Source organism: Perkinsus marinus, assembly GCF_000006405.1.
Source record: "Perkinsus marinus ATCC 50983 genomic scaffold scf_1104296939964, whole genome shotgun sequence".
In the NCBI taxonomy this organism is placed as follows: Eukaryota; Perkinsozoa; order Perkinsida; family Perkinsidae; genus Perkinsus; species Perkinsus marinus.
The window spans coordinates 30,667-42,317 of NW_003212979.1; the positions used below are offsets into that span (position 1 = coordinate 30,667).

General features: G+C 48.5%; 1 protein-coding gene across 1 annotated transcript; it reads right to left on the bottom strand.

The window, feature by feature from the left end:
- Positions 1 to 7,018: 7,018 nt before the first annotated feature.
- Positions 7,019 to 8,267, bottom strand: Pmar_PMAR005462 (conserved hypothetical protein; the record flags this gene model as incomplete). Its single annotated transcript, XM_002782176.1, has 8 exons — positions 7,019 to 7,095; positions 7,149 to 7,237; positions 7,387 to 7,492; positions 7,536 to 7,615; positions 7,667 to 7,774; positions 7,824 to 7,985; positions 8,036 to 8,147; positions 8,195 to 8,267. The coding sequence occupies 8 exons, from the start codon at positions 8,265 to 8,267 to the stop codon at positions 7,019 to 7,021; spliced, it is 807 nt and encodes a 268-aa protein (XP_002782222.1).
- Positions 8,268 to 11,651: the final 3,384 nt, after the last annotated feature.

Here is an 11,651-nt window from a genome sequence, read left to right on the forward strand (position 1 = left end):
TTGAGGCATGATGTCTCAAGCATCTATCGGCTGTTCAATGATGAGCAGCGTCACCCATCATACGGAGAGCACGCAAATAGTTCGGTCGTTAGTCTTGCCAGTCGATAAGTAACAATGACAAGGCAAGTCACACTGGCTGCCAAAGAGAAGCTATTTGAGGGAGAGTCGAACTCGTGTCATATTTTTCATTCGAGTAAAAACCTAATCGATGAGCGGGGCGCGCGCACTTTCACCGCCAGATTTTTCATCAGTTGCAGACATGCCAGGGCGATGTAGACCTCGGAGTAGGAAGCGAGTGTGCCAAGGGCTCTCCCTAGTATTACTGGGTGTCAGCCTCGAGTATTTCGACGACTTACCGAGAGCCTTCTCTCTCCAGCTTTCGATTGTAATTTTGTCGCTGACGGACGTAGATCTCGAGGTAGTAAGCGAGTGTCGCCAAGAGCTCTCTTTTGATGGTCGGGTGTCGCCCTTGAGCTCATCGCGGGGCTACCTAGAGACTCTAGGCTAGAATCTGGCTCACCGGAACAGCAAGAGGTTTTTAGCGAGGAGTTTAGGTGGAGCAATATGAAGTGTCGCCATTCTTTGCTCAACATGTTTCATGTATATGGTACAAGTACTGTTAGTTGAGTTTCCGAATCCGATATTTTTGCGACGTGAACATCAAGCTTCTCCAATTTGATGGTCAACAAGAGAGGAGAGCGTCGCAAACACATGAATGCTCGGCAGGTAGGCAAAACTACTGTACTAAATCATTATCTTAATCGCAATCATAGACAGAAGACCATGAGGCTACCAGAGCGGAGTTGCAGAGACTTCAGGGAGAAGTCACTCGGTTGTAATTGGAACACCATGAGGCTTAGGAGTGTCTCAATCTCATTAGGGATGTTAATAAACTCGATCATGGCATGCAAGCGGAGCAATCCGCCGGAACTGCGGTCTGTGTGCAGGTACTGGAGCTGTAATTGCTTAGTACTACTAAGCTACTAAGTTAGTAGGGTATTCATTTGATCCTTTAGGCGGTGTTAGATGAGAGTCCCGTAGTTGTTGCTGAGTGGAACGATTCGAGTGCTTATGAAGGGATCGCGATGTTAACAGCCGACTTGGAATGTACCATGATGACGCGATCTATCCTGCTCCAGCACGAGCGATTAGGTGGTTCAGTTGTGACTATACAAGCAAGGAGCTCGGGAGGACTCGCTGTGATCTGATACAGGCTTTGAACGTGAGATCATCTCACTGAGATGGTATCGGAATCTATCACATCCCCATGTTTTTTACATCATAGGCTCATAAATCAGAGTTAGCTCGGCAGCAAGCGGAGCATGACGCCGAGGTACATGAGAAAGCACCCCGGGTGGCTGATGAGAAAGCGATGCAACTGGAAGAGCGTATTCAGGCTCGCGATGGAGAGGTTTTCACATTCGAACTCGATTTGTAGTCTGAATTTAGCGAATGGTTCCGTCAGATTCACAAACTTCGTACAACAATCGGACTCCGATCATTGGAGTCCTCAGTCAGACTGAGACAGACGTTGCCGAGCTAGGCAGGAGGCTGGACCGGAAGTCTCACGAAATATGGGCCTTTCCTCTTGCTTATCAAACGCGAACGATGAAAAGTGAATCTGCGAGAATCTTCCATGCATTATAAATACGAAATGGTCGAGAGATCTACCATAACAGGTACACCAATCGATTTTTCCGGTCTTAGAGCTCCCGAAGTACAATTTTCATTGTCATTCGCTGATTGAGTCCCGAGTTCTGCCCTTTTTCATGACTTGCCCCTCAAACGCGAACACACTGTAAAAATTAACTTGTTAACCTAAGTTAAATACCGATGAGGATGGTCGCGTCGCTTTGTTAGCAATTCGTTCTGTGGTAATGAAACCGTGAGGCGAGTGGATCCCCGAGTCGCCGAGTTTAACCGTCGCCTAATCGATTATGGCACGATCGCCGGGTGGTCGAGCAACTCCCTAGAGTCACCGGGGCTTCGCTATGTCGTTCGCGCTTTGATACCAGATTATGGTCGACGAAGTTCTCGTCACGAGGAAATCGGAGTCATCTCCATGCGCAGAAAATCCGTCGCATAAAGGAGACGTTACGCAGTGACGTGAGGAAAAAAAAGCGAGGCGATCATCGTTGACGCGGAGCACGTAGCCATACAGCTGGATGGTTGGACGCCGACTTGTAGGCTGGCCGGCTGTTTAATAAACAAACTGAGATCCTCTCAATTGAGTAGCTGACCTGGCTCAGTGAGACTCGTCTTTAGATGGGGCTGACCCACCTTTCCAGGAAAAGTGGGTCCGAAGTTCGAAATCCGAACTGCAATCGTAGGTAGACCTACCAATATGATAGCGATGTCTATCACGGTCAACGATTCTACTTTGGCTGAACCGAGATTTCGAACGATTCCGTGGGCATTCCGTGAGCTTGTTCCTGGAGGGAGAGAAACAGGCGCTTGGCCAGTGAGACGTATCAGATTGTGGTTGCGTCGACGCTTTTCGACGCAACCGGTGCGATATATCGCAGTTATACCGATCTAATTGATTCGGTCCAAATCATTTGGACAATACATCTGACGAGTCCTAGCGACTCGTACAGCGCAGGTAACCCTTTTTTCGCTCGATGTGGTACTTTGTGGATCTCTTTTAACATCTCTCCCCTGTCAGAATAGAGAAGCGTATCTGTGACCGCCAGTGGATCTTACGGCTTGACACACGCCAAATACCAGAAACACCGCAGCTCCGCCGGGGGGCTGCGATTGCACTCATATCTGAGGTTCGCGACACAGACGTTAGTGCTAAGCATCGTAGTAGGAGGCCTCACGTGAGATGAATTCATGAGGGCACTTTTGACCCGTAGCTTACGATCCTTAACGTCAAGCGGCTACGGACTTTGGGAGAGGCACCTTGTGGCACCTCACGCTCTCCACCTTGACGTTCCTTCATCCCTTCGTTCCACTCGAGCTCACGGCTCAATGTGGATTTCCCTCGGGCTGCCCGACTTGAGCATTTCCGGCGAGTTGGGTTCTTTTAGAGAACCTATTGTGTTACATCTTTACAGGCTAGTGCGTGCTCAACCTTTGTCGGGCTGCTACGTATGATATTCAAAATAAATCGCAATTAAACGGCTAGAGCCAATGAAATGGGGTGAAATTTCTCTATATACCGTAGCATGTGCCGGTTTGATCTCAGCGCGCACCCGCCGCCCCCCCCCCGCTTCAGCTTCAATTTCTGGGTGATGGACTGAGTTTTTTTGTAGAACCGGCCGACTACCACCGTGATTCAGAGTCCCTGATCAGAGCCGTGGTCACTGCATTACCTTGGTTTTACGCAGCTGCAGCCTTCACTCTCATGCCAGTAAGTATAGCTGGGCAGTTTACCCGTTCACAGAGTGGTTTATTATATTGGTCGCCGTTGGTAAGATCGCCGATAGGAGCACTAAGATGAGGCGACAAGGTACTAGGCTAATACCTTGGTGCGCTAGTATTACTAGCGCGCTTGGTTTGAGTTCTACTAGCAATTCTAGACATGGTGGAAGGGAAGTATGTACTAAGACAGCACAAAATAGATAGCATAGTGAGATAAGACAAGACAAATAGAGAGATTAGTATTGTTGCACGTACTCAAGACCAATGGATACGCAGGTACGCAAGCACAACTGGCGCCAGCCAGCTGATGCGTGTGCGTGTGCATGCTGCACAGAAGCAACAGCATCAGCATTTTATACTGAAATCCCTGTGTTCAGCACAATGTGCTGTAAGTAGCATTCCTGTGTCTCTGGTCATCACTATGGCGTTCAACGAGTCGTATACACGAGGGCGGAAATGTTATTCGGTAAGCATGTGATTCTGTTACTCAACAGAGCATGACCGTCGGGAAAATTTGCGTACGAATAATTGCTGAGAGTGGAGCTATTGGTAATGACGCCAACATTCTTCCGTTGAACGCGCGGTCCGTGGCTCGTCAGAAATCGAGCCATGGAACCTAGGCGACAGTACAAAGTGACACTTCGAATCCGAGTATCTGATTGGGCCATATGACCCGAAAATTGCGACGGAAGTCCAACTGAGGCATCAAACGCGGGATCGGTGTTAGTCTAACGCTGTTGAAGATACATTATCACGGAAGCTAGTGGGGCTACATTTACTGAATCGCTAGCCAGAAAGATGCTCTATACTCATACCAATATTACCCCTTAGGGCTGAGCCATTAGGGACGACCGTGCCGTGCGTAGCATTGTCAATGCTGTATTGATCATATGAAAGACAAGCGAAGAGCGCCACTCTCCCTCAAGTGCTGCCTGATCACTCTGACGAATCGTGGCAGAGTTATGACCTCATCACTGTCGTCGAATAACCCAGTCGGATAGCGCCATGTGATCAATACACTCTCAGAGATCCTTCGGCTCGCTTTGAAGGATAACCCGCCGCTATGTGCGGACATATAAGTGCAGGCACAGACCGCATGATTAACGAGATACCATAGGTCTCCAGTGGCGATAGGGTCCGCCTTGCTGGATGTCGATCGCAAGACTCCTCTCGTGTGGCACCGACACGACACAGTCCCTCGGATGGCTAGGTTTCAGCAGCTTGTCGACGTCGATTGGTGTGATAAAATCCCATCTCGCGACTCTCGAGAATACGATGCAGTCACCAACTCATACTCCACGCAGCGCCGCAGGCGCCGCCTACTTATTATAAATCACAAGGGCGGGCGAGAAAGTTTTTGGGGCCAGGCCTGGGGTTGCTCAAGCTCAAGCCTAGCTCATGTCCAGTCTCAGGGGACAGCGCATCCAGTATTCTCGCTCGCCTTAAATTAAGATATATTAGCTCGATGGCACTGAACCACTTGCAACTACATGTATTTCTATACCTTTCAGAAATCTGTTTGACGGATTAGGCTATCAATACAGCTGATGAGGAAGTCACCTTCGCAAATAAAGACATCAATTTCATGATTGAGGAATGCAACTTCACAAACAAGGACATCGACGACGTATTCCGCGACGGGGACCTCGCATGACGATGCAACGGTGAGCTCTATCTGGATTTTCACCAGTTGGAATTTCCAGCTTGGAAAACTAACTCTCCCTAGATTCCTCAGTTCAGTGAGTCAGCGAGCCCGTAAAGCTTGAGTATACCGCGGTTCTTTCGAGACACTCAAGCATCAACCAGTGCTGCTGTTATGTCTACAGAGGAAAACTACACGCTTCGAACACCGCGGCCGACGAGAACTGCAAGTACTGCAGTTAACGATATCGATCGTGTCAATGATTGGGTTTGCTTCTGAAGCCGTCGTCATTGTAATTACTTACCCCGTCCTGCAGCAGGCAAAAGAGAAGCGCCGTCAAATCCTCACGTGGATGTCAATAGCTGTTGGAGCGAAGTAGAGATGGGTTCGGAGAAGGGTGAACGCCACAGTTACATAAGCGAGATATCCCTGCCTAGCCGACATGAAACGAACCGTTTGGACTCTTGCCCTCGTTCCGAGAACAAGGATTTGGAACAGCAACGGCACAATGGGAGCGTATGGAGTGAAGCCAGTGCCGGAGGATCAGCTATCTGCGAGAACAGCGTTTGCACTAGCCCGATAGATAAGTGGTCGGTTGCAGAATCTGGGGTGTCCGTGAACTCAGAAACTCATCGCCTGAATTTTTGGGAGCAAATACTGGATGAGCCCGAGAAAGAGAATATCGAGCGATCCACTTGAGCGAAGGCGAGATGAGAAGAGTTCCTGATATTGATCGATAGCTGCTAAACAATGCTAGCTGCTCAGGCCGACGTTCTTGTTGTGATTGCTCCAGTCTCACCAAAGGTTACCGGTGAGGAAAGATTGCAGTATCTGCTGCATCCCTACGGGTTGATACAACGTGAGTGCATGGCCTGCGTCCTTCATCTGAAAGACACCGTCAATGTTCGCTACCATAATGTGCTTCTCACCTCGACGAATGCGAGCTTCGCTCCATTAGGGTACTGCGAAATACGCGAAGTTCCTACGACTCCAATTCCAGGGAACTGAAACAGAGTTCTTCGCTACAGACGTTGTGCTGAGAGATGGCACTGGAATAGCGGAAACTTCTGACCTTGATTTCTTGGGGTCTCGAATGTCTGAGTGCTTCGCCGTACGCCCCCTTCCCTTTCAAGCTAAACAGCCACTCTGTTGTACCCACCGCGTTCGTGATTAAATCCATATCGCCATTGACCACAAGTATCTGTAGCAGTGATATACCATGCTGATACAATGAAAGGATATGCCGTATCGAATCCTTCACTCAGTCTCCAGACATGACTTGTGCTATGTCGAAATTAGTTGAACATATCTGGTTGAACGTAGCCGTCCAATATTAGCCACATCATCGAATTTACCATTTGAATTCCTTTGTTTTCATGAAAACTCGAGAGATCGCGACTGGGAGTCGGATGACTCGTATGCCCCCACCGCGGCGCGTATTTCGCCCTCGAGTTCGTAGTTCCATAGTCTCGATGTATTCCAGAAGTGATGCTCTCGAATCATGCTCACTTTCAAGCCGTGGTCGAGGAGTTGTGTGACGAAGAATCTCCCATCATAGGCGCTGTACTTATCGAAGGCTTCTAGGACCTGGGCTGAAACTATCGTGTTAACATGGAATCAAAATTTGGCAACCTGATCATTTGATAGCTCCCAAATTCTATATACGCCGAGAGCTTGTTTAACGCTTGGCTTATTGAGAAAATCGGCCGCCTGAGTGGATGACAACATTCGAAAATGAGACGTGCAACGACGGTTACATCTCCCGGTTTGAAAGCGAAAAATTCGGAATCTCCCCCTGTTCGTGCGCGTACATCGTATCTGGAGAAGAAATATTGGCTCGGATGATGGGAATATTCCGGAGAACATGGAGAAACTACCGGTGATTTCGAAGAATCTGGTCGCCAAAATGATCGGCTCACCTCTTCCGACAGAGAGCTTTGAACGTTTGCTCGTATCAGGCGCCGGAATTCGAGACAGCGAAGATCAACACTTAGATCCAGACCCGCCCACTTACATGCTCTTGTGTGCTGCGTCCATAGGGTCCATCGTTAATGCTTCACAGGTATCTACAGCTGCTTGGCAGAAAACTGCGAGGAACAGAGCATGACTGTCGAGAGTGCTCAAGTTACGGATTACCCACCGGGCTTAGCAGGCTTCCCAGGTCCATTAGAATTGCACTTGTCGACAGCTGCTTTACAGACCCCCAGGCCAGTCTTCATTATATCGAGCCTGAGAGAATTATACGACCAACGCACAATGTGGAACTAGGACTCCTTCTGTGGTAGAAGTTGCCGATCCCTAACCATCTCGTAAGCTCCGTGATATCTGACAAGATGAGCCAGGCAACAATGTCAACTCGGAATGAATGGATTGCATACATCTCATACGGTCCAACCATACCAGAAAGTATCATCACTCCTTTCAAATCGATCTTGAGCCGAGGATTCCGCAGAATGCCCTCTCCCAACATAGCAACGGCGAGAGCTGCAAGACGGTATCACCCGAACTATCAGCTCAGCATGCATACCAGACCATGAGAGTCCGACGAGGTGTACATTCCTATTCAAGTGAGGGTATTTCTTGAATAACTGGCCGCTTAAGGTGACCCTGTGGACCATCATTGTGACGTGTATATTCTCTGGTCTAAAGAATACTTACATGTTGTCTATAAACTTCTCCAAGGTGGACTCTATCGGGCCCACGCTGAAGCCGGTAGGTCCAGGTGCATCGATCCAAATGCCGTTGGCTTGCTTAGTCCACGAGTATCTAACTCCGAACGGTCACATTGCGTGACACCGCACAAAGGCATTCGCACGTATTTGCCACGAGCTCCTTCCCATTAGGAGACATCCTGCATGGTCCATTGATAGTCATGGCCTCTCCCAAGCTACTAGTACCCGGTCCACCGGCCAGATACCAGAAGGTCGGCGCCAATGATGGATCTACGTCTTCGGCTTCCATAACCGTATAGAAGTACCTAAAGGCAGCATGACCTTGATTTTCACTCCGCACGCTGAATATACCTACTTATTCAGGTCGCCAATGGTTATGTATCCGGCTTCCAGTTTACCCTTGCTGTACGGACACAAGACCGCGCCGCCATTCAGAGAACGAAGATGGAGAAACGCGGGCGTCTCACCTGAAGATAATCGATGGACGGTCACGGCCCGAGTTCGAGCATGGTACTTTCGTTCCCAAGGCCGCTGGCATCAGTGATTGCTACTGTGTAGGCGAAGGCGGCAATCAGAGCGATAGTCATTTTGATGAGATACAAATGATAACGGGCCCGATGATTTATGAATAGAACCAGTACAACAAACCACAGATGAAGTACTAGTTACTCATGAATCCATCTCCTCGTCGTGTACTGACCTATTCATCACTACTGTCGAGATAACGTTGGACTATCAGACTCGGGCAACAAAGATTGAGGAAAATATCCGAGTTGATAGACTGTGGCATTCATCATCAAATCAGGTAGCCCTTGGATAAAATCTAAGGCTGTCTCACAACAAGGAAGATATAAGAGCCTGGTGCTTTGCCGCAGACAGTACTGCCCTTGTTAGAGATCGTTAATGCTGAGATGATACGTGTAGTCCCTTAGGTGTGTGCTAGAGGCATCCTCCTCTATCGCAGGATCAGGACCATGACGAGCATATTGGCTTCGTTAAAAGGATGATGTGCGTCGCTCCATCAACACAAGTGGAACGGGATACAACTAAGAGACAGCGAGGGAGCTTGTGGGTTCACGTGAGACTCCCGCGTGAGTACGTGAGTTCGTCCGTGGTGGAACGCATGGAACTTCACGCACTGCGCGCGCAATGAGGTCCAGGGAAGGTATTTCGACGAGTAGTACGCCTGACAGGAGGCGATGAGTAAATCTTGCGGAAAATTTTCGACTTTTCGAAGTCTTGGAAAAGGTAATGCGTTGAAATGCACAGAGGCGTGTAAGCGCCTTATGCAAGATTTTATCTTTTGCTAGTGTAAGATCACACGACTCACGCTGCTTCTTCTTCGAACCTTTCTGACATCCCTGATGGCGAAATCCAGCATTATCAAATTGTTCCAGACACCCAGCACAACCGTTCTGGACACCAACTCTGAGATTATCGCAGTGCGATAGCCACGGCGGCGACGTGGCTTGCTTCACATGTACGCACGCACATGGTTGAGTCTCGCAGCAGACTGCTTTGGGTCTTCCATCGACACTTTTGTGCGCCTTCTTTTGAGTCTGTAATGGGGGTCGATAGCAGTACTCAGGAGAGAGGGGCTCCAACTTGGAGCCTCCAAGCCCATCTCGCCTCAAAACTTAAATCCTCATCCTCCCAGAGGCGGTGTTGTAGATGCCCGTAGAACTGTGCTCAACACAACAGCACAGTTGAGCCGAGAGGCAGAATTGTACTTGCGTGCACGGCAATAAGGAAAAAGCTATGATAAATAGATCATTCACGCGCGCACATGTGGCGCAGCACGACCTATAACGGTATATGCATCGCAGCATCTATGGAGGCATAGCAATATCACAACAGCGGTTCAGAGAGCTTGTGATCTCAGATTGTCTCCGGTTTGCGTTCAGAACACTTACTCTCGCCCAATGAACTCGGTAGTGTATGGACCCAAGGCCGGACCAGAACGAGACAGGATGGTATCATACCATCTCAATGAGCTCTTCTTCTGCAAAATCTCGCAATGCAAGACTCACATTGCAAGCCATATCGGGGGTGGGGCAAAAATAAGTTATGATCGTCAACATTCTCCTCGACGCTGCCGATAGTTATCGGTATAAGCTGTACGCTCAGACAGTGATTGGCGTAGTGATGATGACCATTTCCACCCAGGAAGTAAATAAAACGGTGGAGGAGTTGGTGAGACAAAAGATGTAACACTTGTGTTTCTTCCATGTTGAACTCGCTAATCCGTAAGCCATGATTACGTCCTTTTAGACCCGATATATCAATTGGGTAAATTGCCTAAAAATGAATGTCGATACAATGTACGTTAGCGCCGCGAACGTACATTGTATCGACATTCATTTTTGGATCTTTGGCCACCAAAGATGTCCTCGTTCGAATGCACATCTCTGTGCAGCACGTTGGGGGGAGCAACGGGGTCGTGACATGGGTACTGGCTCCGCAACGTTGGTCCGGGTGGGAGAAGCTAAAACGGAATTCGTATTATTCTGAGTTGAGTCCTCGAAAAAAATAATAATAATAACTACTAGCAGTCTGCTAGTATGTGTATGCCAATTGGAAGTATTTTGTTGCGCTCAGATCTTTCTTTTCTTTGCTCGCCCAGAATCCTTCCTACGCAGATGATTACTCATACAGCAGCATTACTCGTGGACTAGAATAGATTGTGACACAACTATTTTGTTCATCCGACGTCGGGCATGTCCATCTCAGAGTTATTTTTTCATATTGGCCATCCTGGACGCAAGGCTATATTTTGACAAAGTGCCTAGTGACTCAGCAGGCAAAAACAGATTTTGTTGACAGTGGCGATGCAGGGTATGCAAGACGAATAGATACCAATTTCATGCAGAAAAGTGTCGCACACATCTTCTAGTTCACCACCGCAGACAAATCCATCAAAGATGCCAACTGGAAGAACCTAAAGATTCTGAGGTACGTTGATCGCACTCTGCAGGAGGGATGCGTGCTTAGGAGAAACATTCTAACAGAAGTATGATTGATGAGTTCCCATCTTTCATGAGGCTTCAGATCTCCTCTGTGGAAAATGTAAGTGCAGTGAACGTCTTAAGAAACTTACTGTGCGTAGAGCTCGCAAGCACTCTCTGTGAAACCATTCGCCGTGAGGAGCATCTGAAACATCTGTGAGCAGCACTCTCTGGCAACACACTGCGAAGTGAATTCGGCTGCAATATTATTCGATGGCTGGACACCACCCGGCTACGCCGGAGGCAATTTAATGGCGTGCGCTGCGGTTTACACAGAAAGGGAGGCTCCAGAGATGGTCGTGTGCATCCCGCTGAAAGCTCGTTGTCTGGAGGTGGAGCAGCGAGGGACGGGGAATACAATCGGCCAATTAACGCTGAATGTGCTGCGGAGATGAGAAGAGGTACTTCTGACACCGCCTACTGGGGTGATATGCTTCATTGTCAGCTGGCATTCGTACTATTGCATATTTGAGCGACAACGCGGGAAACGCTGCCCTGGGAAGATCCCTTGCAGCTCACCAAACAGTTCTATCTTTGGAAGATCGCATGACAAACCACCACCCGGATGATTCACTACGCGCCCTTCCAGTGAGGTGTATATCTCATATCAATCAGTTATTATGTCAAGATTTGGCGAGGTTGCCTTCCAGTACAACTGAAGCGACCAGCAGTTCGATCAACAGTATGCTTCTTAAGATTCATACGGAGCTTGCCAACGATAAAGGGGGGTCATCAATTCCAACTCACTACGATCGAGCCCCTCCGAGGGATGTACCTCACCACGAAGAGAACATAGATACCCTTAACCTTCCGCGAAAAGGAACCACACAAGCAAGTGCTTTAAAAAATTTGAAGTTTAAATCGCAAGTGTGCAAGATGTCGCTGGTTTTCCTCCTTCAGTGGTAGCCAAGTGCAGAATTGCTTGGTGAAAGAATCTACCAATGGCGGCCACCTATGAGGATTATT